The sequence below is a fragment of the Anopheles ziemanni genome, chromosome 2, assembly GCF_943734765.1.
Source record: "Anopheles ziemanni chromosome 2, idAnoZiCoDA_A2_x.2, whole genome shotgun sequence".
Lineage (NCBI taxonomy): Eukaryota > Metazoa > Arthropoda > Insecta > Diptera > Culicidae > Anopheles > Anopheles ziemanni.
In genome coordinates this window covers 30491971-30518700 of record NC_080705.1, presented here as the reverse complement: position 1 = coordinate 30518700, position 26730 = coordinate 30491971, and the positions used below count along the sequence as shown (strand labels likewise).

Below are 26730 nucleotides of genomic sequence, written 5' to 3'. Positions count from 1 at the left end.
CCGTGGGTAACAGGTTTTTTCTCTCGTGGTGTTTTCTTTCCTTCCATAGTGTCCGTCCAATCTAGTTTCAAAGTCTTTGCACTAGGATGAGTAATTGTCGATTCGCAATTTCGTGGAGTTCAGTTATGCGTTGAAAATTCGCTCCTCCCCATTGATCCGGTTGCTTTTTCTCGTATTGTTCCACGCGTTGTAAATCAATGCCCACAATCGTAACTAACGAAGCAGATTGAGGCATTGCCACCAAGGCCTATGTCTGGTTTATTGTATCTACTAACCGGTGGTTTAGTGTGTTTGTAGAAGTAGTTAAGTTGGGATGCTATAAACATAGCTTGGTTATTGTGTACATACAGTTTACCCTTTTGTTCAATATCAATTTCGACCAAATTCGACCTACAAGCTGTAGATTCAAAATGTTCTAAAAAGGTATTTTTGACTCAAAATGTTCTCCACTGGCAAGGAACGCAACGTTCCACTATTTGTAAGAAAAACAGTAGAACAAACAAACCACGGATAGCTGTAACGGAAGAGCATCAAACGCGTGCGAAGTAGTTGGGAAGCCGTTGGTCTAATAATGTAACCATCTAATTAATAAACAAGCGAAAACCCGACGACGACGACGACGACAACGACGCCGGCCGATAAAGTGCGCTCGAAATGGGTGTAATTAAATATGGCGGCAGTGACCCACCGCGTGTACTAACGCCCTCCAGTGAGCACGGGGACGTGTACGTTTCCTTCGCGAAAAACGGCTCGGCGGAAGTCTCGCAGACGCCTGCGTCTGGCAGCGGCTGACATACGAACCTCATAAAGATTATTTATGGGACTTTTGGGTATCGCTCCGCATCCGCATCATCGCGTACGAGGAATCGCTTTGGTTCACCTTCGCCTAGCGCACGTCCCGAGCGAGCCGTCGAATAGGAGATGAAAATAATAATAATAAAAAAAAAAAACGAACGCACACACAGACGCGAATGGAGTCAGGTGTGGTCGGAACCGCTGGACGGAAGTGGGAAGAAATGGATTGCGAATGACCTTCTTCAATCTGATCCGGCCAACCGTGGCGGGGCGATAATCATAAATTTCCATTTAGTAATCACTCCTGTTAACAAAACTAATTAGTGGAAAGATAATCAGAAACTCCCCGCCCGAAGAGAGGACCGCCGGAACAGGAACGTACAATGGGAGAAAACTACCATCATTTTGGAACAACGATGGAGAAATCGGTTCTATACGGAACTATGATAAGATCCTAGCGATGCGTCCAATTCTCTGTGGGACAGATGATAACAAATGGATACCGTTTCTACGAGGGTAACTCCAATGAGTTCGCACGCTAACGACTCCCGAATATAAGTGTCTTCAAGAGCCAGATCTTAATCCCCAAACTGCTGATCGTTTAGTTGACCTTTTCTCGCTGCTGTATTATAAAAGCTCAATGGTCTTTCATTCTCACCGCCTAACTGTGTACTAATATTAGTTTGCTGTTTAAAAACGTCCCCATAATAGGACGAAATAAACCTATTAGACATCTGTCATCAATTCTATCTCCAAGGGGGAACTAACGCTGTCCGGTTCTAAACAGTAACGAAATTATACCGAGTGCCTTCCTTCGAACCTCCTTTGCCTTGTTCATTCTCAGCCCTGCATACTGCATACGAGCGATGGACCCAATTCTTCAGACTAACTTCTCGATCCCCCGCCACCCCGCTCACACTTACGCTGATACTTACCGCTTGAGCCTGTAACACTAACGCCGCGCTAACATATTCCTTCCAAGTGGAGTTTGTCGTCTGATCGAAACCGTTGTATTTAAAGGGACGAACCACGGACAGACGGTGAAACGCTAAAGTACAGAAGATACTGCAACTGTTATTGATACGCTTGACTCAACATGAAGATTTACTTATTTATGATATTTTTGAGATTATTTCCGACTCCTCTGGTATACGGTTAGAAGTACATTTTTGTCTAATGATCGTCTATCAAACTTCTGGAGCTAGAAGCAAATATGTTGAGGTTAACTTTAGATTTGGCATAGGTTTGACGACAGAAAAGAGTCAGTATATCTGTCTAACGAGTAAGAACTCTGCAAGAAACAGATAAATAGAACTAGAAATAAATCTGAATAAAATAACTAAACGGTGATCATTTGATCTTTTGATCTTTAGAACTTCACTCATCTTTACAACTCGCATTAAATTCGGAGATATAGAAAATGGTTATCTACTACTCTTGACTCTACTACTCTTGACTCTACTACTTGACTCTATATTTAGACCGGTAGTACACAACTCACGACTGAAACGCAAACAACCTTCGAATACAGGACAACGGTTTCGCAAAGCTACACTCTCCAAACATTTATCTAAGAGTAGACCGAGTGTGTGTGCCCCTTAATGCCCAATTTTTAATTGGTGTACAGGGTATGAGGAAAGTTTCCTATCTTTTCAACAACTAATAATGCCACTCTCCTGGCAACTAGTTTTGTATTCTTGGAAACACAAACAAACACACACACACACACACAGACACCCACCAAAACATGATGCGGCAAAAGGACAGCGGAGTAATCCTCAAGATGAGCTTTTTTGCCATCAAGCCCCAAGCGCTGCCCCTCATTCTCACAAGTGAGCTCGTGTGTACTATCTTTCTCTCTCTCTCTCTCTCTTTACCGTTTGTCTCTATCCGCAGTTACATCCGCATCCTCCACATCCGGGGTGTTCCATCAAAGAGCTTTATCATTGCCAAGCGCTCCCATGTTAGGCCATTCTCCCCATAGCAATACGAATCATTTGAGTGCAATCCATGGGTCTTCCGGTAGTAGTGCCCGCTCGTCCTCCCAGAGCAGCGTCGCGGGTGGCGCCGGGAGTGGTGGAGGCGGGGGCCAGATAGTGGCGGCGTCTAGCAGGGCGTCCACCACCACCATCTCGACGTCGTCCGTGGCGTCGTCGCCGTTCACCGGGGCGATCCAACCGGTTCACCATCGAACTCGCTCGCTGCCGTTGACGGAGGAGTCGGCCATCCGCATTACGAGCGGTGGCGGTGGTGCAGGCGGCTGGTGGGGTGCAGGTGGTCAGTATCAGCATCAGCATCACTACTACGCAGTCGGCCGGAAGTCGTCCTCGTCCTATCTGCTCGCTCCACCATCGTCCGGTGGTGGCGGAGCAACAGGGCACGTATGCTCCCTACACGGCACCGCCACTCCCAACGGCTGTTCGCCGCCAATGGCCGAGCTGGTGTGCACCTCCCCGCAGTTGCACTACGAGGAATCGCAGCTGCTGCCGTCTCGCAGCTCCATGGAGAGCATCATCGAGGACCAGCGCTACCTTCCGATGGACCTGAAGAAACCGGCGCCGGCGGAATCGAACCACCATCACCACTATGACCCGACCGCAGCCGGCACCAGCGCTCAGCTGCAGCTGATCAGCCGGCTTCTGCGCAGCAGCAACCTGCAGTCCACCACCGCCACCGCCTCGACTCCCGCGTCCCCCGGAAAGATGGGCCTGATCGGGCTCAAGATGGCCATGATGGCGCAAGGCCCCGCGGGAGGAGCAGGACACGGGGTGTCGTCGTCCCCCGGTAGCAGCGCAGCGGCCGCCGCCAACGGCTGTAGTTGTAGTAGTCCCTCCTCCTCACAGTGCAGTAGCAGTAGCAATTGCGTTCACGCCATTAGTAGCCCCAATGTCAGTACCCATAAGAGCACGAACGGTTCCTCACCGGCAGCACTGCGGCGCCCGAACGGTGGTGGCCGTGCTGCCAGCAGTACGATCAGCAGGAGTATGTATTTTGTACCTTCATGATTTGCATCTTGTTTTCTTCCTTCTTTTTACTATTAGTTGATGAATGTATCTTTTTTTATTATTATTTTGATCTTTGCAACTCTTTTTTTATCTCTCTATAAAACTGTTTCTTGTATTGCTGTATTATTTACTTCTGTTATAAAATACTTTACACTTATACACACCACAAAAGCACACACGTACACAGATTGCACTCTTTTTGTTTTTTTTTTGTTACTCTCTTTTATTTTTCTGTATTTATTCTTCTGCATTTATTTTTTACCCTTGTCTGCAAATGTTTTACATTTCCTCTTTACTGTATATTTATTTACTATTATTATATTTTTTGTACCAGTTCGTACTCATGATCAGTACTAGAAATGTTTCTACAAAACGACATTTTCGAGTGAAAGTCAATCGCTTCAAGTAGCATTTAATGTAACATTTAGTTATTTTAAATGGAGTTTAAAAATAATTATTCGAAGCGAAGGAGAAAATTTTGTCTATTTCAACAAATCAAAAAAGAAAACATATTTCAATCAAACAAGAATTCGAAGGAAGTTGTACACACATACATATGGCAACGTCGGAAGTATATCCACCCTCACTGAGCGGCTTATGTGTAATCGGCTTAAGTGAGTCGTCAACTTCCTGACCCCAAAGATGGCGTGTTAACGACGGTAATCGATTTGCCGCATTAGTAGATAAATCCAATTATTTGCCTACGGTTTTGCGCTATCAAAATCCAAATCCATTTTCCTCGGTGGCGCCCGTTCACAAGCGCAAACAAATTAAATATCTCTAAAAGGAGGGGTCGGGTCGGGAAGGGAAGCCTTATTTCATTTACGGAACGCCAGTTGGAGGAGCACAACGTACGATTTTACTTATACGCGGTGTCGCGGGCGCTAAGCGTGGTTGCTACAGTATAACAATGTGAAATGTCGTCGTTTTCTACTACCTACAACTTTTCGCGATCACAACAATCGGTTGGTAAAGGTCCATCGTTGTATTTTTCCGGCATTCAGGCATATCTAGAGAATGGCTTTTTCACGCACGCACACTCATAAGCTTCTGGAGCAAGCGCACCATCATTAGCAGCGATATATATATTCGGGCGGTTACATATGCTTTCACCACGCATTCATTCAATTCACGTTGTTACCTTCATCTTGCTACCGCACCACTGAATAATATAAGCGTCAATAAGTTTGTATGAAGATTGCACCCCGTCCACGAAACCCGTGAGTTTTCCCTTTTTTCCCGTTTGTTTGCATGACGAAAACTCCACCACTCTCTCTGTCTCAGTCTGTTTCTTCTCCTACCTCTGTCTATCTGTTTCTGTCGTGTTTGGCATCGATTTGTTTCGGCCTTCGTACCGTGTACCCAAAATCAACCAAAAACAACTCCCATTCGCTTCTACTCCTCTTTGATAATGCAACGTGTTTTAACTTTAGTCGTAAGATTAGGTTTCTCCAGAGAAGCCGCTAATATGTTGCCCTCGATCGTGGTCTGCTGGCGATCGGGGTTTGGCAGGAGCCTAGACGAAGGTACCCGGATGCACTTGGCTTTGACACTGATCCTCGGTCTCTCCCTCTCTCTTCCTCTTTGATCACCGGATCGGCGTTTTGCCCCGCAGGTGTCGCCATAGCGCGCGAACGTTGCGACAGTCTTCCATCGCGAAATCGAACGACGAGCGAAACGATGCCACACCAGCAACAGCAGCAGCAGCAGCAACACTCGCTGCTGCATCAGTCCCAGCAGCATCAGCTGATGCTGAACAGTGGCGGTATGCCACCGCCGCGCATGATCCCGAGCAACAACCGGCCGCACTCGATGCACATCAGCAGCTGCCACGGCCACAGCCCGCCCGTCAACTCGTCCCCGCTCAGCCCACCGCCCGCCACCTACTCGACCGGCTCGGACGGTTCCTCCTACAGCATCGACGAGTCGACCGACAGCTTCATCACCGATCCGCCGACGCCGGACGAGGGCAATGGCTATAAGGTCATTAAGTGAGTGCTAGTAAAAGTGAAACGATCGTGCCAAAGAAAACCCCCCGCGCCTTTGGATCGTTTACTATGTCCTTTTCCATTTTCCATTTTCGCACCTGCCGTCCCATTTTTTTTGACCCCTTTCCTTTCGTTCGCTTTCAGCCACCTCAATTCCGGCGGCTCGATACCGGAGGAAAATTCCGAAGAGTTCATCAAGGACTACGGCCATATTGATCTGCGACTGGGCGGCGGACTGTCCCAGCACGACGAGTACGGCGGTGTGCAGGTTAGTGTTGGGGGAAGGGCCCTGCCCGATGCCAGGACAGGATGAAGTTTTGGGTTTACTTGTTCCCTCTTTTCTTTGTTGGAAGTGAGCTCTTTAAAGTGTGAGGAGATTGATTAGGCAAAAGCCGAAGGCATTGCAAGGCAATAATCATTTTTGAGATTTTTTTACACACATTTTGTTAATAACAACAAATTTGGAAACTGCATACAGTTATTTCAAAGAATAAAACCCTCAAATGAAGAAAATGGCCTCTGCTTAAGTTACAAAGTTTGACACATAAAAACCAAACATAAACCAGGTTTCTTCCAAGGAATTAATATTATTAAAACACTGCTTTTCATAGTAGATTTATTTCGTAAAACCCCAATGTCATTTTAAATCTATACATATAATGCTGTACAGGATGTCTTTCTGATTGCAACACATGAAAGGTTAAGCGTTTCATTTGTAGAACAGATCCAGATTATAAGGACATTACTTAAAGTGAAATCTCATGGAAAAAATGCTTATTTCCTAGTTGTCAAATCCACCAAAATTCATTGCTTGATGTTTGAGTAGCATTTTCCCAATTTCATCAAACTTTTTCCTCGCTCACTGTCAGTCTATAGCTTATCAAATCTCCAGCCAAAAGAGCTCATTTTCCTCGGCGACGGTGAATCAAAAAGGAATTTCCCGGCTGACGGACCGTCATCTACTCGGCTGTCCGAAAAAAAAACCGGAAATCTATCTATCCTCATGTACAGAGAGTCCCTGATGTGTCGCGCCCTCCCCCTCCATTCTTCAATTGCATCAGCGCCATCTTCTACGAATACTTCCCAGAGAAATCAAAATTTTTTACTTCAAATCAAGCAAATGCACCAGTTCCTAATTGGTTCCCTCTTTTTGGCTTTTTCTTTCTCTCTCCCTCTCTCTCTCTTTCTCTCTCTTTCTCTCATTTTTCTATGTACCACCACTTTCGAATTCGTGTACTACCACAACACCACCAACCGTTTGAACCCGTCCGTTCCGTCATCTCATCTTTTGCCCCGGAATTCCGGACTCGCATTTCAAACGCTCTGAGGGACGCCTTCTTATCGAAAAATATTTCCCCGGGAAATGTTAACCCCCACCCACACAAACCCAAACACACACACACGCGCACACACCGGAATGGATCGACCCCCCCAACCTGGTTGTGTTCGATGTGTTCGGATCCGATTGGCGACCACGAAAACTGCTGTGATTTGGCTGTGAACGCAAAATTATCCGCGACCTTCCGGCAACGTCCACGAATTCGGTTTGTCCTCCGTCCGTCCCCCCCGACAAACCCCCTCCGACGACAGACACACTTCCGAATGTCGCCACAGTCGGATGGCAAACCGTCGAACTACAGCTTCAACCACCACCACCACCACAACCACCACCAAAACAACCCCTCGAACCATCAAACCTCCATCAGCGCAAGACTTGGTCACAGTCATCATAATTCCCTCTCGCTTCCCATATCGCAGGCGGGCCGACGCGGCGGCAGTCCAGCCCCGCCGTCCACGGTCGGTTCGGTCGAGGGCAGCGCGTACATGGAGATGTGCAGCCCGTCGGGCAGCTCGCCCGGCGACCCATCCGGCAGCTGCTACATGGCCATGTCGCCGGTGGCCGACTTTTCGCGAGGGTAAGTACCGACTAGCGGTAAGAATATCAACTCCTTTAGAGATTTCAATGGTACTGAACAAACGCCATGATGATTCGATGCTTTTAGAGACTCCTTTGTTATTTAAAACGTAAAAATGAGTGATTTGAATTATTAACAGGGATTCGAATTCAAAAAGAACGAGTGAGTAAGTAAAAGAGATGCTGGTCACCGTAGCAATTCGAATCTAAAGTAGAAATTCAAATCTCAAGCAGGGATTTGAAACCCAAGCATGGATTCGAATCCTAAGAGTGAGTAAAAGAGTTGCTAGTTGCCGCAGGGATTCCTAAAAAAGGAACTTAAATCCGAAACAGAAATCGGAACCAAAATCAAGGATTTTAATCTTAACCAGATATTCTCAAACAGCCCGAATATGTGGACATGGTTCCTTGGATTCCATGGCATGGAATCCTTGTTTGAGATGGACTAGCAATTCTTCTTAAATTATCCACTCGTTCACTCTTTTGGATTTCGAATCATTGTTCAGGATTCAAATAAAAACTAAGTTAAAAAAACTGTCCGTGAAGATTTAAATCAATCAATTCAATATATTTTACTCACTCATTTATTCATACTCAGTACGCACATCACTAGTTTCGACAAGTATTGAGAATAACGATTGAGTAACGTGAGTCAATTCAAAGTGAGTGAGTTGTAATAGAGAGTCAATCCGTTAATTCAACAAGATTATTTTGATTCATTCATAATTTGACTCAGTGAGCATGGTTTGACTAACTCAGCGTGATTTGGCTCCCTCAGAGTGATTTAGCTCACTCAAAATGATGTGGCTCACTGCATCAATGTGTGTGTGAGCCAAATCATTCTCACTGAGCCAACGCATTCTCACTGAAGCAAATCATTCTCACTGAGCTTGGGCCAAAATAAATCATCTTAGTGAATAGAATCAACTCACTGATTGAATCACTCACTCAGTCACTCTCTCTGACTCAGTTTGCGCAGTGTGTCATCAGGTGATAATTTCTGTTTCGCTTTTTTTCGCTTTGCAGACTCTGCTCGAGCTCGAGTGCGCACAGCCGAGCGTCCAGCCTCGCCGAGGACCTTGTCGATGGGTACGTCCCGATGAGCATGCCCCGAACAGCGGCCCAACCGCCGACGGAGGAGTACGTCAGCATGGATCCGACGCAGAACGGAACGAGCAGCCGGCTCTCGAACGCCACCAGCGGCGGCGGCGGCGGTGGCAATGGTGGGGCAGCGAGCGGTATCGGCGGTATGTCGTCGGCCGCGTCGAGCTGCAGCATCACCTCCGGAACGCCCTCGACCGACCTACGGCTGTCGCTGGAGAAGGTCCCGGCGTACATTGGCCAGAGTGACGAGGGTGAGATGAACGATCGGCCGTACCGGACGTACTCGGTCGGCAGCCGGCCGGAGCACATCAAGCGCAAGCTGCGCATCGACATGCTCAGCTCGGCCGAGGGTGGTCTCGGTGGGGCAGGTGGCGGTGGTGGCGGTTCCGCCAGCTCCCGCCAGCGTGCCTTCTCGGTGGGCTCGCGGGCGAAGGTCCCCCGGTGCTCGGAGATGTACAAGGGCTACTCGCAGGCGCCCGTCATCGTGTCGTTCGTGTCGAGCAGCTCGCAGGGCAGCGTTACGGAGAGCAACAACAATAGTGGCGGAAGCACGAGCAGCATCCCGCACGTGGGCAGCTTTGGGGCGACGCTGGAGGCGAACCTGCCGCTGGACGAGAGTGCGGTTGGTAGGGCGGGTAGTGGGTCGCTGCTGGCCGAATGGAGACCCCTGTTGGGCGGATCCTCCTCGGGTGCCGGTACCGCCAGCCACGGATCGTTTGATCAGATGGCCGATCTGATGGAGATCGACTACTCGTCGCCCCGGACTGGGGAGGAGGCGGGCAATAGTAGCAGTACGCCGCTGAAGAGAGCCACCACCCACGAGCTGCCCGGTGCCGTCATTCCCGGCATGGAAGACTACCTCGATATGTCCGGCAGCAGCGCCACCAGTGGAACCAACAACCTGAACAATAACAACCATCACCAGCACCATCCGCAGAGTGGCAGCAATCTGGACGAGGAGCGCGAGCGTGCGGTGGCCAGTGCCCACGCACTCGCTGGTTACGTCGAGATGCGCCCCGGAGGTGGGGCACCCGGTGGCAGTCGTCTCAACTCGCAATCGGAGGAGGGTGACTATCTCAACATGACATCGGGTGTTGCCAACGTGCCGGGCCAGGATGTGGTCGACGGCCCGCTCGGAGGTGGGTCCGGTTCGGCCAAGTCCACCAGCAACCCGATACAGATCAGCTCTCCAAAGAAGTACAACAATGGCGCGACGGCTGCTTCGACGGCGAGCTCCTCCGGGATGGACGGTAGCGCCGGAAAGAACAACAACTACCTCGACATGTACCCCCGGATGCTGGCCAAGCCAACCAGTGGCGGAGGGGCGTTGACCGCGACAAAAGTACCTTCCGAAGACTACCTAAACATGACGCCCCTGATGATGATGAGCTCGGTCGACAGTGGAAGCGAGGAAAAGATGCTGCAGGGTGGCAACGATGAGGAGGTCGTCGGTGCTGCTGCTGCTGCTGCTGCAACCGGTACGGCCGGATCGATGGACACGAGCAGTGCGCCGGACGGCTATATGGAGATGTCGTTTAGTCACAACACAACCACCCAGACGGCGGGGTCGTCGAGTGCCATGCCACCGGCCGAAGACTACATGAACATGTCCTTCGGTACGACGGCGACGACGCCGACGCCGTCACAGCCGGTTCCATCGGCACCGATCACGATCGCGCCCGGTGCGGGAAAGTGTCGGTTGGATCTGAGCGGCGAATCGAAGGTGGAAGCGTCCTCCAACATCCCCAACTATCTGCCACTCGGCCATCATCACCATAATCACCACCAAGCGGGAAAGAGTAGTTCCGCCCATGTGTCGGCCACGATCGTGTCCCTGCAGCAACCGGTTCAGACCACCACCGGGCAGCAGAGCGGCTCGGTTGGCTTCAGCCCCTCGAAGGGAGTAGGAGGAGGAGGGGGTGGAGGTGTTTTGCGAGCGCGATGTGACTCACGGGACAGCGGTATCGTGACCCCTTCCGGCAGTCAGGCGACCATATTTCCCTTCAGCCCGTCAAGTCCCACCAAACCGTTCCCGGCAAACGTGGTGGAAGCGCCGAAGCAACCACCACCGGGAGCCGCTGGTATGGAAACGCTCGAGGATCTAAGTCAAAACTATGCCGAGCTCAGCCTCGGCCGGCAGCAGTCCCTTCCGGGTCCTTCCGGTGAAGCGTCGGTGAGGAAACTTTCCACCGGAAGTCGCGGCTCGGGAACGTTCCCGCGATCGGGAGCGCTCGCCAGTCCCGGTGTGGTTCAGCCGGACTATGTAAACTTCTGCCCCGTTGGACCGGTCACACCGGAGACGGTGGTTCCGGTGCCACAACCGACGGTCCGCAATCGCATCGACGACGATGGGGCGGGCGACTATGCGCTTATGAACCCGGCCAGCGCACGGAAGCAGTCAACGACCTCGATGGGTGGCAGCGGTGCTGGTGCCGGAACGACCTCTCCGACGGGCTCCGTGGCGGGTGGCGCGTCCAGCAGTAGCCCTCCGGTGTTGGTGGCGAAGAAATCCACCTTCCTCTCGAACCCGCAGATGGGTTTCAAACCGATCGCATCGTCGCAGGACGCGGAACTACTGGGGCAGGGTGTACCGGCCGCCACGACGAAGGTGCTCAACTGCACCGCCAGCTCGCCGAAGGCTCACTTTGCCCGCCGCTTGGACGGTGTTACGACGGCGTTCTCCTTCGAGCAGTCGGCATCGGCGTCGCCACAGCCTCCCCTGCAGCGTAGCCTTTCTGGTACGCGACCCAACAGTGTCAACAGTGAGCTGATCGGCGGCCGGGGGGCCATCGCAATGCTCGCCGGTGGCACCAGCAGCAGCGGTACGCCCACTTCCTCCGCACCCGGTACCTCACGGCCTAATTCGGCTAACAGTGAACGGTTGCCGATCATATCAGCTACCTCATCGTCCGCCTCGTCCACGTCGACGCTGTGTGAGAGCAAAAACCAAAGCCCTTCCGCGTCGTGCACGGCCATCGCGGTGGTGGCCGAATCGCGGCCCGACTCGGTCAGCTCCGTCACCGATCCGCACATCATCTCCCGCCCGCCCTCGGTCAGCTCCGAGCGGGAACTACACTACGCCAGCCTTGACCTACCGCCCTGCAGCAGCAAAACGGTTCTTCCGGGGGCGGTGGCTATCGGGCCAGCACCAACGCTGGCTTCCTCCGCGTCGAACAGTGTACAGAAGATGGACGTCGACGAACCGATGCCCGGTTCGAACGAAGCACGCTACTCGTTCGAAGCAATGCCGTCCACCCCAAGCCCTAGTCCCGGATGTACCTCGCAGCAGCAGCAGCAGCAGCAGCAGCAAACGGTTCGCTGCGGCGGTGCCTTCACCTACGCCCAGATCGACTTCGTACGATCACAAGCCCCCAAGCAGCAACAGCAACCGGTAACCGGTGGCCCCGGTTCCGCAGCGTCGGCCGGTAGTGGTGCCGGTAGCACCGGCGCTAGCCCCCAATCGTCCCAAGCGTAAACGGAGAAAGGCGGCGGGCGGTCGCCTCTCCTAGTTTTTATTTATTTAGAGTATAAGCGACACCAATTTTCTTATTCCGCCGCGCGCGGTGAAAGGGTGCGAGGATTTATGCATGATTCGACCATGTAAATACAAAAACAAAAACCCTTACAAGATGAAAAAAAACAAGCTGAAAAATGATTAACTAATTTGCAACAAACCTGTAAAACATACAAGGGAACGAATAACGAAGACAGACCATAGGAAAAATGTACCGAAAACTGCCAATATCGAAGGAAAATTTAGCAACTTGATTTAACACAGAAGAAATACATATAAAATATGATATATACACAAAATCCAGAGTAAGGAAAAAAAAGTAAAGTGATGAAGAGGAGAAAAAAAACATATACACAAAACCCGTGAGGGATGGAAGAAACCCCGATAAAGAAGAGGAAAAGGAGAGTAAATTAGAAAAATATTAAAGAACACAACAAAAAAAATCTCTTCAGTCAATATTGATTACGACAGCCAGTGGAGTCAGCATAAGAGGGGGGGAGGGAGGGTAAGTTGATGAGAAAGCGAACAACAATAGAAATCTTTTGACACTGTATGACAGTGTCATAGACCACCTCAATCCACCTGCGAGCCATCTGGCGTTTGAAGTGGGCGTGTACGGCACGGCAAGGGCAAGGAATGGCCGCCAAACAACCTGATCCGAGATCTGGCGACCTGAAACCTCAGAAACAGACTTGCATTATAGTTCGATGCTGCTAGTACCGTTTAAGATATGATCACACACACACACACTTCCAAGATACTGAAAAGTTATGCAAAATAGCAATGGTGGAAGAGAAATTACGCAAAAAGAGGGTACCTGCGTTTGAAGAGGGGGTAAGGTGTTAGGGCGCAAAGTTGAACACTTTATACACAGACTTGGGGAAATCACTAGAAAGCAAAAAAAAGAAAAGCAAAAAGAAAAGAAAAAACAAAAAAAGAAACAGAAAAAATCACGCAAGACAACAGTTAACCAGTGCTAGAGGGTGGAGAGCAGTTGATGCAAAACGAAGGAAAAACAGAACGAAAAACACAAACGCCGAAGTAGTAGAATGCCAATCAATGGATTGGATGTTTTGTAATGTACGGTTGCATCTCCTAAAGGAACCTATTACTATTATAACTGCTTATAATACCATACTACCGTTCGAGAGATGGTGCACGGTTATACCGCACTTTCTCTCCCACACTCTCTCTCTCTCTCACTCTCACTTTTACTCTCTCTCTCTTTCTCTCTCTCACTCTCACTCTCTGTTACCATTGGAGGCCTCTTCTTTTTGTTACACTGTAGAAACAAAAAACGAACGAGTGAACCGTAAGTGTGTGTGTCTGTAAACGGGAGGTACGTGGAAGTGGTAGAGGAAAGCAGATAAAATGTTTAAGAAAGTAGTAAGAGTAAATAATGAACCTAGAAGTTAGAAGACTAGTAGTTAGATAAGATGACAGATGACAAAACAACACAAACAGACAGACACTCAACGTAAAATCAACGGATTTTTATCCTCGCCAGAAGAAGCAAAGGAGAGAAGAAGAAGGAGAAGAAGAGAAAAAAAAGTAGAACAGAGCCAAAGGCAAAGCTGCCACAACTCTGGGTTTTGTAAGCCATATTTTTTGCTACGACACGTTGGCAATGCGGAGGTGCCAAGCAAACAAAAAAACAAACAAACAGAAGAAAAAAACCCGATAAAACGCGTTGTCGCAAATTTGCGTACCTCCTCGGACTCGTCCTCGTAGAAAGTTCCCAACTTTTTTGCTGGAACACGCACGGGAAGACGCACGCACAATTCTGCACGCGGGCCGCCGCACGGTGGTGTGGTGGGGACGCGAGCCGAGAAGGGAAGAATTGAGATATGTGTACCAGCGTGTGGTTAGAGAACTCTTTTTAGAAAGTAGTAAAATATATACGTTTAAGCTATCAGCAACTGTAAACAGTTAGATGTAGGGTCATCGTAAGTGAAGAGTAACATAACACACGCCCGCGGCCCCAAACGTGTTTATGGTTAAGAGAAGTAAGCATAAATTTCAAAAAAAAAAAGAAAAGATGCAGAAACATAGTTGCTAAAAGATGGGAGAGATGAGAAAACTCGCAAACTTACGCTCTTAAGGAGAGGAAAGAAAAAAAAACATTTATTCCATATAAAAATAACGAAGAAAAGAAGAGAAACAGAAAACTAAAACAACATTAAATACATCCAACCCTTCCGCGTTCCATGTAAAAAAAGAGAGCAGGCTGAGGAAGTTTAAAAAAAAACGGTCGAATGGTTAGAAGTAATCAAACTAGGGCTTAAGGAAAAATTATATAAGAAAAAGAAAAAAAGATGGCAATAGAAAATAAGATAGGGTAAGTGCAGCGCTATAACTAAACGAAAAACTAGAAAGAAAAAAAAGAAGAAGAACAAGAAGAAGGAACGCATCTACAGATGAATGCATCGGTAAGAAAGCGCATACTTACACAATAAACACAACTCAACACAAAAACCCATATAGCTGATAAGCGTGCGCTGAAAGGCCCCGAAGGAGAAGGAAGGAGATGAAGGAGAAGGACAGCAGGAGAATGAAAATGTAAAATGCCAAAATAAGCTTTACTTGAACGTTATTTTCCTACTTAGTTTTACGGTATATAAAGAAAATTGCGACTCACAAAAAAAACACTATATAAGTTACAAACCGATTGCTGGTTTTCTGTTCGTTCCTCTTAAATATATACAAATATCTTACATGTGTAAAAAAAACAAAGAAAAACGAATTGATATATAAAACAAAGTCGATATATTTTTTCCATACTTAACAAACAAAAAAAAAAAAACAGAGGATGGCTTGAGCCGTATAGTGAAAAAAAGGAATATTAGAAAAGCGGCGGAGGAAGAGAAAGATTACTCAATATACCATAGAATTGGTTGATGCAAACACTGCGAAAAGTGCGAGCAACAGCTGAGTTGCTGTTTCTTTGTTCTTTTGTTTTGTGTTGTTGTTTTTATCTCTACCCTTTCGATGCTGCTGCAGGCTTTTCTTCGACGAACAATGACACTTCTTCCCCGACAAGAAGGCGAACCGTTTGTGGACAAGAATGAATCAGTAGAAAAGGATAGGAAAAAAAAACTAAAGCGGGCTACCTGTGTACCATCGGTTAAATTAAATGATCAACGAAACACACGCGTGTTGCGGTTTGTGGGAGGACATTTTGGGAAAATTGAAAAAAATAGTAAAACAAAAAAAACACGAGGCAAAAATATCCTCTAGTGAACGAGTGAACGAGCAAACACAGATGAGAACATACCTAAAAAGACTTTATTTTTGGTTCTCGGTATTGGTATGCGGTAGGAGGGACGGTTTAGAAGAGTGTAAAAATTAAGAAATTATCACGGCAGCAAAACACACACATACACAATCCAACTGTATTTAGTGCAGTGCGCTTATCAGAACTCTAGGGCACTAAAAGAAGAAGAGTTAGATAGAAGGGTTAAATGATAGCAAAAATCCTTGTAAAGCTGCGGGTTTTTGCTTGTGTAATCATATTACTATTGAGCGAAGAATTGAACGGAAAACAAAAACACACAAAACAAGAAACACAATGAAGATCACTAGCCGAACAGTAAAATGTGAGAACGAATGCTGCCGAGCGAAAAAACAGGAGGAAAAGTTTGAAAAAAAAACACAAAAACTAAACAATGATGAACAAAAATGAAACTACATTGCAACGCGAACTAGAACACACTAGAGAACTTTATATTTTTACAGAGAATAATGGAGCAACTCCAAGAAATTTAGACAGCAGAGCAACTAGGCAAAGTGACAGAAACAGAGCGCACAGACACATACAGACACACCCACACACATACAGAGTTGTAGGGCAGTGTATGCAGCTATAGATAGCATGGTTTATCGAAACATTCGGAGGGAAAAACGAACGCGAGCGAGTACTACTGCTAAATAATATTACTATTACTACACTACACTTAATAACTACTATTTACTACTTACTATTGCAACTGCAACTGCAACCCGGCAACAACTCGGTGCAAAACCGGACGCTACTCAAGACAACTTACTGTTTGTGTAAGTGTGTGCGTGTGTGTGTATATGTATGCGTGCCTGTTTGTGCGTGTGTATACATCAAGGAAACCTTGTTGAAGGAAGTTTTGGTTGGTTTTATCCTTCCCGAAACACTGTTATTTGTTTTTTGAAAGGCTTTTCAATACGTTGGCCTAAATTAATTTACTTCGTTGGGTTTATTTTTCCGCCTTTCATTTGTTTCGTTCGTGTTGAGCTTCTATTAGAGTTTCATTATTTTATTTACTATCTACTTTTTTGTGGGTTTTTTTTCAGGGTTTGTTATACATTCGTTTTGATGTTATTGATTAGAGCAAACTTTTGAGACCGTTTTTTTAAGATATCAAAGCATAAGATTAAACGAAATGTGCGGAATTGACCACGGAGGGCACACTGGAATGGTGAACAATATCAGAACCAATCCACACATCCACACACACATTCACACACACCCAGCAAGAATAGCCCAACAAAATTTTGCCCAAACAGGAAGTCAGTCAGTCGGATTGATATTATTGTTTGCTCATGCTATGTTATAGCGAAACCTGAGAATGATCTTAGTGCTAGAAACTCGCGATGTGTTTTCTTAATTTTGCACTTTTCATTTCAAATGTAGTGCTGGTGAGTGAAATTGTTTGAAAATTTTATACTTTCCTCCACTCGCTCGGAGGTTGTTCACACAATGCTTTGAAACTTTGCAAGGAAGAACTTTCATTTTTTACTTTTTTGTTATGCTTTATTGTTGTTGTACAGCTTATTTTTCTTCAATCTGCTTCCCATTAAGTACACAAAGGGTTGTAGTTTGTTTACTTACAAACATTGCTAAATCGTTAAGGATTTGTTTAACCCATGTATACCGTTTGGTAATTTCCACTCATCCAAAACTACCTGCCACCAACTGTGTGTATAAAACCACTGCCACGACAACAGACTCGGTTTTTCCAATGTGTGTGTGTGTGTTTTTTTCTTTTTACCGAAACAAACGACAGGATAACGATCCGTGGAATAGTTTCACAAATTTTGAGTGTGATTTTATCATACTTTATGTTTTTGTTTTCCAACATATAGCAAGAAATTCTAGCAAAACTTGAAACACTATAGCGCAATCCACGTATTGTCGTAGACATCGATGATGAACAACATCGCAAACAAAAAACGAGAACTAACTAACTAAATGGTCAAAATTTTGTAACCTGTTTTCTTTTTATTTGGAGGGGAAAAGTGAAGGGAAGTCCTCTAGAAGTGCTAGCTTGAGTTGAGTTATGAACCCTCATGCGTGTATGCCATGACCGCCGACCGAAAAGAATCATTACAAAAAAAAAACAGAACATGTAACGAAAAGAGATCATTACTTAGTAAAATTTGGAAACGTTTAGGCGAGCAAAGTCGAGGCTCTGAAACGGAGTGCCAGTGAAACCATTGATGTATTTCAAACCGTAAGACCAGTGAGTGGAGCAACATTTGAATGTAAAAACAACATATGATCGATTCCTTAAAAGTAACATTAGCTCGCTTTAGATTGGGTTAATTAGCTATTTGTGTGTGGATATTATTGGGCTTACGAAGGTGGAAGAAAAATCAGAATGATCGACGAAGACGATCTTCACTTCGCGAGAACGAAGATGCTTTGCTTTTTATGTTTCCCTTCGTGTTTACGAACGATCATTTCGGACCCTTCGGTTTCCGATTCGGAATTGAAACGAACGTCGTTCCGGCAGTCTATAACCTTACACACCAGCAGCACCACCACCATCATCATCACCTCCCCAGAGATATGAAAAGAAAAGGTGAAAAGAATCATTCATACCGCTAGTACGCTGCCCGATAGTTTCAGCCTTTTGCGATCGTAAGAAAATGTGTACGTACCTCAACAGTGGAAAGTGACGAGTGGAAAGACCCAACAAAAAAACCATTCACAAATTAAAGAGAAAAAAACCAAACTCGATCAGGATCTTTTGAAAAATGACTAAAAGCTAATAGACCAACAGAACTTACCGAAGTGAATGAGAAACGACAGCGAAAAAGCAGGAGAAACAAGCCACCAGGGACGAAGCTTTTCGAAGAAATACTAGTTTCTTCGGAAACAAACATACATACACACACCCGAAGCAGAAAGACAAGCAGGAAACAGCACCAGGCAAAAGATGCATCAGCAGCAAGCAGCAACAGCTAGCGGCCAGCAGCAGAAGAAATAAAAGAAAGAAGAAAAAAAACAGTTAAATAGAGGTGAAGAGATGAAAATATAAGAAGAAAAAAAACAAACAACAACAACAACATCAACAACAACAACAACAAGCAACCAACATGTGAGAACAAGAGAATTAAACCGGAAACACTGTGTTCAATTTACGATTCTGAATTCATACCTTGATATTGATCAGCTTTACTTTTTATTGTAGTGTTTAAGTGGACAAAACTTGTGCGCAAGAAGGGCTATAAGGAAGGGTGGGGAAGATGGAGGATGAGGAGGAGGAGAAGAAAGAGGATGAGGCGGAGGAGAAGGGAGAGAAAAAGAAACAGATTAAACCTAAAAATAACTACGGTAATGATTAAAAGATAAAGAGGAGAAAAAAATGAGAAGAAACGTAACGATAATGATAACAATAACGAATAATGCGTAAAAACTTCAACCACAAAACAAAACAGAAAAAAATAAGAATAAACAGAAAATGCAAATTAAAGTAATGAAAAAAGAAGATCTTGGTTTTAGTGGGCGGGAGGGGGAGGTGTTGCAAAAGAACGAAAGAAAATCGGGAACAACGTTGATGACAGCAACATTACGCCACATTACGTCGACGCGCGCGGAAGTCCGGAAGATCTCCCGGAAATGCTCCGAGCGAGCGAAGAAAATGATTTCTGGAATCAGTTTCGATACCAGGGTTGCATGATTGCAAAGAGGTATCCTTTGCAAAATAAGCCACGCCCACAATTTCGCCAATGGGCTTTGATCAAGCGGGGTCGTACGTTGGACCTTGTCTAAAGTTTGTGCTAGAAGGAGACCACCATAGCAGGCCCGCAGTTCGAACTACCTCCTCGTGCGTTCTGCGATCCTGGTAGCCTGGACAGATTTTTCAGATGCAACTTCGAGAAATACGACCGTACTCAATCGACGCCGACACGACTCTGAGCCGCGCGGTACAGGGTTTGTTTTACTTTGCACCTCGGATAATTCGGATACTACTTTTCCAGCTCAATGAAGTAAAACCGTCGGTTTCGATCACACATAAAATACTATTAAGGTAGATTTTATTATTCGCTAATACTTGTTGGCGTTGGATGGCGGACAGCACGGATTTACTTTCTCTACCAGGGGGTTTCCTTCACTGTCACTGTCCCGTCCTGAATCCCCGTTCCCTTTCTCCCAGAAACAGCGTAACACGATCGTCGCATTTGGAACAATCGAATTGACCTCCTCCACACATCGCTATCAGGAAAATCAATACGAAGGATACCCAACGATATTTATCAACTTCATCAGCTTTCTCCTTGGAGGAGTACTTTGATCTTCTTTTCGTTTGCATTTTTACTGACAGTTTTCCCCCCCGACGACCGGTTCGTAGTGAAATTTACTTACTTAAGGTGCTGCCCTAGAATAGATATATTTAAATATAAACCGTTTTGCGATTTCAATTCCCTTTTAAGGGGGTTCCACTCTTCCAATGTTCCTCTGTTAAACTTCTGTCGTTCGCCTTTCCAATCCGAGCATGAGATTCATTCTAATCGCAACAACTCCGAACAAGAACACGGTAAGCGCACGGAGAACAGAGTAGGCGAGAAAAAGGGACTCGAAAAGAAAAGCATAAAACACTCCGGGTATCATCGGCAGTGCTCCGTGTAGAAAAGAAATAGTCGTTTCTTTAAAAACGTTTTTTTGTTAAATTAAATCCTCCCCGTAGGGGAGCTGGGGTTAAAAATTAAGTGGTTTGATTTTTCAATCTAGACGCTACGATAGATTCCGAAAGAGTGGCTTGATTGTTTTCTCATTTTGTTCGCTTCTTCCCAGGGATCGCTTAAAAATTAATCGTACCCTAACACTTTAGAGCTCGCTTAAACTAAACGTTGTATGTGTGTGTCGCGTGGCGGAGATTGAATCGTTCCGTACCTATCGTGTAAATAGCGCCCGCCCTGACCGTTCCCTTGTTTTTGCTGACTCCGGGCCTAACGGTCACCTGCTGCTCACGGGTCGAGATTCTCGGACGACATCTTGGGCATCTTAGCGGGCGGTGCCGCGACGAGGTCAGCGATCGACGCAAACTCCATGCGCTTCTTGTACGGCGGTAGAATCGAGGACGAGGAAGAGCCGGGCGGTGGCGTAGTGCCGGCACCTCCAATCAACGGGGACGCCATGGACGTCGAGGTCGTGCCGGGGATGACCGGCGACGAGCGGGACATATCGACCGGTGGTGTTTGCAGCGTCTTCCGCGAGAGGTCGGCGGCGGCGGCGGCACCGAGTGGTGAGCTGGCCGCGAGCGGAACCACGCTGGATACGGCAAGATCGACGGCGGAAAAGTTGTACTTGGAGTTGCCACCACCACCACTACCACTACCACCACCGCTGGCTCCGGTTCCCGTGGTGCCAAGTGATGGACTCTCACGGCTGGCCGACTTGGTGGGTGTAGAGCGCGAGCCGGGTGAAGCGATGATCGACGCACCCTGCGCCACGCCGGATGATCCGGCGGCGGACGAGGTTTGCGGTGGTGGGGTTTCGATCTTACCCGTCGACGAGGACGTCGTCGAGGAGGAGGACGATTTCGGTGGCTTCATCAGCATCGAGTTGAACGCTTCCTGGTGCAGCTTGAGCAGCGAGGCGGACGGGGCGAGGTACATGTTGTTCGCCTCGAGCGTCGCCTTCGAGAGGGGATCCGGGATTTCGTACTTATCCTGCGCGGACGCAAACAGCGACGACATGTCGGGCAGCTTGGTGGCGGCAGCGGCCGCGGCCGAAAAGTTCGGGAACATCGAAAGGTAATCGAGAGGTCCGGACCCTTTTCCACCACCGGCTGCCGAACCGCCGGAACACGGCGGGGGAGCACCCGAGGGCGAGGATGTCGTGCCGGCGGCGGCGGCAGTCGCTCCACCGAAGAGAAGGTTCAAATCGGCAGCCCCTTTGCCGCCAGCTGCAGCCGCCGCGGCCGCCGCTTGGCTATAGAGAAGGGCGTTCATGTCGGCCGCACCGGGACCACCGGCCCCGCCGGACGTGAACAGACTGCTGAGCATATCGGATGGGTTGGGCATGCCGGAGGCGCTACTGACGGCCGCGGCCGCTGCTGCCGCCGCCGCCGCTGCAGCCGCCTTCGACGCCTTATCACCTTTACCGCCCGATTTACCTCCACCTCCGCGTTGTTGTTGTTGCTGTTGTTGCTGCTGGATCGGTTCGAAGAGGGCGGAAAGGTTCGGGACGGCCAGGTAGGGGTTCATGGCAGCGGCTGCCGCGGCCGCAGCTGCCATCTCCCCCTGCGCATCCCCTCCCTTGTGGGAGTTGTTACCCACGCTGTTGCTATTATTCCCACCTCCCTTCGAATTCGACGACGATTTACCCGAGGACGACCCATCGAGCATGCCGAGGGCGCCGAGCCCGGACGTCATGGTTCCGCCGCTACTTCCGTTCGTTCCGCCTCCCGATCCCCCACCGCCGCCTGCTACCGGAAGGAAGGCGGCAAAATCGAGCGAGTTGTTCGACAGCGATTGCGCCTTCAGCAGCACCTGGATATCGTCCAGGTTGCCCGAGTTCAGGATCTGCTGCACGACCGGGTACTTCTGCGACTGCTCCACCAGCAGATTGATGTCGGCCGTCGTCGGGACGGGCGGTAGGTACGCGTCGGTCGAGAAGACGGCTCGCAGTTTCGCCACGAACTCACTGGCGGCCTCCTTTTTCGCCGCCGCTGACGTCGCGGCCGAAGAGGAGGAGGAGGAGGAGCCACCCCCCATGGAGAGGTCTTTCGACGCGTTCGAGCCGCCTTTTCCGCCACCACTGGGTTTTTTGATGATCGAAATCTCGCTGCCCAAGCTGCCGAGGGCTTGCGCCTGCTGGAGCAACATCTGGCTGTACTCGGGCGACTTCATCAGGTCGGCCAACTTGCCCTGGTCGAACTTGGCCGAAAAGTCGGCGTACTCCATCATCGATTGGTGCTGCAGGAGGGCTTGCTGGGCCTGCTGGAGCTGCTGCTGAGCGGCCACGGCTGCGGCCGCTGCGGCCGCCGCCTGCTGCTGTTGGGCCAACTGGTTCGCCTTCGAGCGGGACGATTTACTGGATGAGCGGCCCGAACCGGACTTTCCGGTTGGGTTTGGATTACCACCCCCGCTCGTCGCATTTCCACCTCCCGGGCTTGACGTCAGTCCGGCCATCCCCACCAAGGGGTTTCCGTACTGCGATTGCATCAGCATGCTTAGATTTCCCTTCTCGAGCTGCTGCATGAATTCCTTCATGTTCGGAATCGGTGGAAGTCCCGAACCGGCGCCCGCCGACGTGCCACTGTTCGACGTGATGGTGGACGACGCCGGTGCCACTGAGGTGGCCGTACTGCCACCCCCACCACCACCCTTCGACGATATGCTCCGGTTAAGGCTATGCAGTAGCGTCTCATTGATCTGCGAGTTGGACAACCCCGAAGCGGCCGCCACCTGGGCCAGGGCGGTCAGTGCCGACAGTCCGTACTCGTCACCACCACGCTGTCCCTTTCCACCGCCCTGGCCCGCACCGGCTTGACCAAACAGAGCGGCATAGTCCTGCGAGAGCAGATTCGAAGGAAGCGCACTGCCGAGCGAAGCGAATGTGGCCGCGTAAAGATCGTGAATGTTCGACGGGACACCTCCGGCCCCGCCGCTGGATGATCCTCCGCCGGCCTGCCCACCGGCTCCCATACTTCCAATGAGGGAACTTAGCGTGGGGCTTCCTCGGTTTCCTGCCGTCGCCGCACTTCCCAAGAAGTCACCGATCGAAAGCTTGCCGGGGCTCGGTGCCGGGGAGTTGCGGGTGCGGCTGCGGCACGACGAGGTGTCCGACTTGGCGGGCGATGGGCTCGCACGCACAGGAATCTCGAACTTGGCCGGGCTGGCCGAATTCGAGGGAATCGTGATGGGGCTATCGCGCGGGGACGATGTATTGGTAGCCGCCAGCGTAGGTCCTCCAACGAGGGCCATCGGGGTCTGATGCTGCTGCTGCTGCTGCTGCTGATGGTGCTGCTGTTGTTGATGGTTGTTGATTATCATCTGGCCCCCGCTGGTATTGTTCATGGACAGATTAGTAGCCGTCGGCATCGGATTCGGAACGGCACTGCCGTTGTTCGAAACGCCCGTCGTCGGTTGGCCCGTCAAGTTGGTTGGCAACACCACCAACGAGCTGGACAAGGGCGATGGAGTCATGTTCAAGCCGGACGGTCGCTTCAGCTGCGCCTGCAAACTCGGCACCGCGATCGACGGACCGGACGGTTTGCCATCGTCATCCTTCAACGAGATTACGTCCGAATCGCCCATCTCCGACGCACCATCAAAGTCCTCCTCGTTCTTCGCCTCCCCACCGATGCTGCTCTCTTCGGCGCTGTTCACGAGGTTGACCACCTGAGGCTGCACTTGTGGTCCCGCCGTTTGCGATACGATCGTCACGTCGTCGTGCTTTCCCCCGTCGTCCAGTGGGACGGGAGGTGGTGGTGGTGGTGGGTCCGGGATGACCACCACCTCCGGTATCTCCTCCGGGTCCAGGCCCAGCAGCTCGCGCACCCAATTCCAAAAGTGCCCGGAAGTGGAGTCACGCGGGAACCGCGGGCTAAGTGATTTGCGCAGCTTCTCAATGTACGGTACCTCGTTGGCGTAAATTGACTGGAAGTTGATTAGCTCGCGCTTGAATTGCTTGTAGTAGTCGACGGTCAGCATCATCTCCTCCTTCACGTCCTCCGACAGCGTCTCGTCCTGGACGAGCGTGTACGACATCAGCATCGGTCGGCCGTACTCGGCCGGACGGTTCTCCGGCGGTGGCATCACCCAGAACGACATTACGTTCGACTCGAGCGCACTGTTCTGGTCGTCGTATGGAGCTGCGTTAGGTGTGAGAAAAGAAATAAACAAAATTCAATTCAACACATTTTTTAAACATATCAACTTTAAAATATCGGGAAACGACGGCAAAATTTGAAACATGTTCTACAAATTGACGTATAGCGATAGAGAAATGTAAATATTTACTTAGTAGGGATAGGACAGCCTCGGGGGTCCACGACAGCTATTTTCTTTTGCTTTGGCGTAATGACCATCTTCGGTAACGATGACTACCCATAATGGGCTTACTAGATCTGTTTCCTTTGCGTACATGAATAGTCTGAGCTATCGAACAAGGGAGAGGTCCGGTCCCAAGTGGGGTTTCGAACCTACACCATTAAAGGAGCGTCACGGCGCTTATCATTTCGTCATGTTCATGCACCAGGAAAGCAATCACAGTACCAAATTTATGGCATTCATTTTAAACTCGACCCTATTGGGACACTAACTTTAAGGAGTCATTAATTATCCGTGCTTCCATTGTTTTCATCACCAACTCAGTCTTAGTCGATGTTGACGAATATCTTGCAAGGATTTCAAGGTGGTTTCGGTATCATCGAATGAAAAATCTAAATAGTACATGAATACAAAATTTAAGGAAAGAGAGCAATGAAATACGAAATTTGTTTCGTCTTATAGCCTGTATAAATTTGGGATTGAATCAAGGAACCCACAATGGTGAGGAGCAGTGGTCATTTGGTAAAAATTACCTTAGCTATAAATGGTTAAAGTTGAAACAAATGCGAATTTCATACTTACAGCATATGAACCCAATGCATGGAATGTAGGAAGCCTCGGTCGGTCCGCGCATACGAATCTGGTAATCTAGTTGGGCATCGCAATCACGCAACGTCGGCTGCACCGGGAACCGCGGATGCGAATGGTACCAACCGACCAGGTTGATATTCTTCTTTATCATCAGCTTCTGGATCTGCAGCTCGCAAAGGGCCGCCTTATCGCGATCGTGCCGCGTGTTCCGGCACGGGAAGGCGTGCGTTATGGATAGATTGTGCGCGTTGATGTCCCAGGTGCCACCTAGATACCCGCACACCTCGTGGTTGGTCAGATGGCAGTGAAAATCCATGACGAGCAGCGTGGAGGTGCTTACCGTCACGAGGAACGGTTGCATCTTACCGATCGAGGTAAACGGAACCGCTTCGATGAGGGTGTTTGAGTCGCTGTTGGGAAAAACATTTGTAAGAAAGTTTTTTAATTAAGAAAACCATCAAAAATGCTTCCCAAGTTTACTTACTGCATAATATTACGATTGCTTATCGTATTGTGCGACACGATATTGCGCCGAACCGGAGGCGGTTCCATCGCCGTCTTATCCTCCTCAATTTCTTCCACTGGATCTACAAAATACCGTAAAACATGAAAGGATCAGGAATATTTAACCACTTTTTAAATAGCTCAAACTTACCTTCCACTATAGTGTCGTCCTTTTGATCGCGTTCCTTCTGTTGCTTCCGGTAGTAGGCCGCCTTGTACGCGTCCAGCTTGCGTCCCTTGTACTTCACCGAGGCCCATCCGCAGCCGGACTTTTTGTCCGGGTTGATGATGCGCTTGCAGTAGATCGCCCAGGCACTCGGCGAGCAGAAGATGGTTTCCGTCTCCTGTGATTTAATTTTACCATCGGCCATCAGATCACCAACGAACTTTTGTCCCTAGAAATCGTCAGTGACGAGTGAAATGTTTAGAAAACAATTCCCTAGTAGGCGATGTGCATTTTGCTTACGAGATATTCTATTGTCATGGCACCCTTGCCGGGTTGCAGAACGTTCGCACCGAGCAGCATTTGCAGGGTGACCGTTTTCCCAGGAAAGTATCCTGGTTTATCCCCGTCCTGTGCAAAGGAAAAAGAAACAATAAGTACACCGTGTAACTGTCGCCGAAGGGCATGGGGGAAAACATCCGGATACAAACATCATCAATAAACTCGTCCGCAATATCGCTCTCATCCAAATGGGAGGACGATTCTTCTTCGCTTGCTTTTGTTGACATCGTGCTGTTTTTCGCCAAGCGGCCGGTAGATACAAATATTTCCCACTACTGCGTTCAGCTTTGGTTCACTTCAATCCACACTTCGAAAAGCGCCTAATATTCTTTCTTTTTTTTTTTTTTTGTTCGTCGCTTGTTCGTCCACTCCCCCTACACCGCCAACACGGTACACCCCGCAGGGATGCCGTTTTCCAAGCACCGACTGCAGACGGAACTTTACCACACTTTTTCCACCGTACGCCGGCACCGAAACGAACTTTTCTACACTTTACCGTGGCCGACGGAGGGCCCGCCGTGCAGGCAAACAACACTTTTCGCCGTCCGGCTTCG

The 26730-nt window shown here is 48.8% G+C and overlaps 2 protein-coding genes across 2 annotated transcripts in view; one reads left to right on the top strand and one right to left on the bottom strand.

Moving 5' to 3' along the window:
* The window catches only part of LOC131293362 (pneumococcal serine-rich repeat protein), a 144506-nt gene extending 132224 nt beyond the window's left edge, over positions 1 to 12282 (top strand). The window contains exons 8-12 of the mRNA XM_058321441.1: positions 2692 to 3777; positions 5416 to 5791; positions 5933 to 6040; positions 7429 to 7704; positions 8730 to 12282. Coding sequence (XP_058177424.1) covers positions 2692 to 3777; positions 5416 to 5791; positions 5933 to 6040; positions 7429 to 7704; positions 8730 to 12282 — 5399 coding nt within the window. The remainder of the gene's footprint in view (positions 1 to 2691; positions 3778 to 5415; positions 5792 to 5932; positions 6041 to 7428; positions 7705 to 8729) is intronic.
* An 8235-nt stretch (positions 12283 to 20517) lies between these two features.
* On the bottom strand, positions 20518 to 26478 carry LOC131282745 (MPN domain-containing protein CG4751). Its single transcript, XM_058312283.1, has 6 exons — positions 26326 to 26478; positions 26138 to 26245; positions 25823 to 26066; positions 25652 to 25754; positions 25159 to 25577; positions 20518 to 24398 (listed from the first exon to the last, which is right to left on the bottom strand). Exons 1-6 carry the CDS (start codon positions 26401 to 26403, stop codon positions 20545 to 20547), a joined length of 4806 nt encoding a protein of 1601 aa, XP_058168266.1. The 5' UTR covers positions 26404 to 26478; the 3' UTR covers positions 20518 to 20544.
* Positions 26479 to 26730: the final 252 nt, after the last annotated feature.

Bases quoted from the DNA above. Each gene is read 5' to 3' on its own strand.
- LOC131282745 (XM_058312283.1), bottom strand. From the start codon at position 26,403: ATGTCAACAAAAGCAAGCGAAGAAGAATCGTCCTCCCATTTGGATGAG. The intron at 26,246-26,325 runs GTTTGTATCCGG...TCCTTTGCACAG, and splicing joins CGGACGAGTTTATTGATGAT to GACGGGGATAAACCAGGATA. The intron at 24,399-25,158 runs GTAAGTATGAAA...CACCTAACGCAG, and splicing joins ATGCATTGGGTTCATATGCT to CTCCATACGACGACCAGAAC.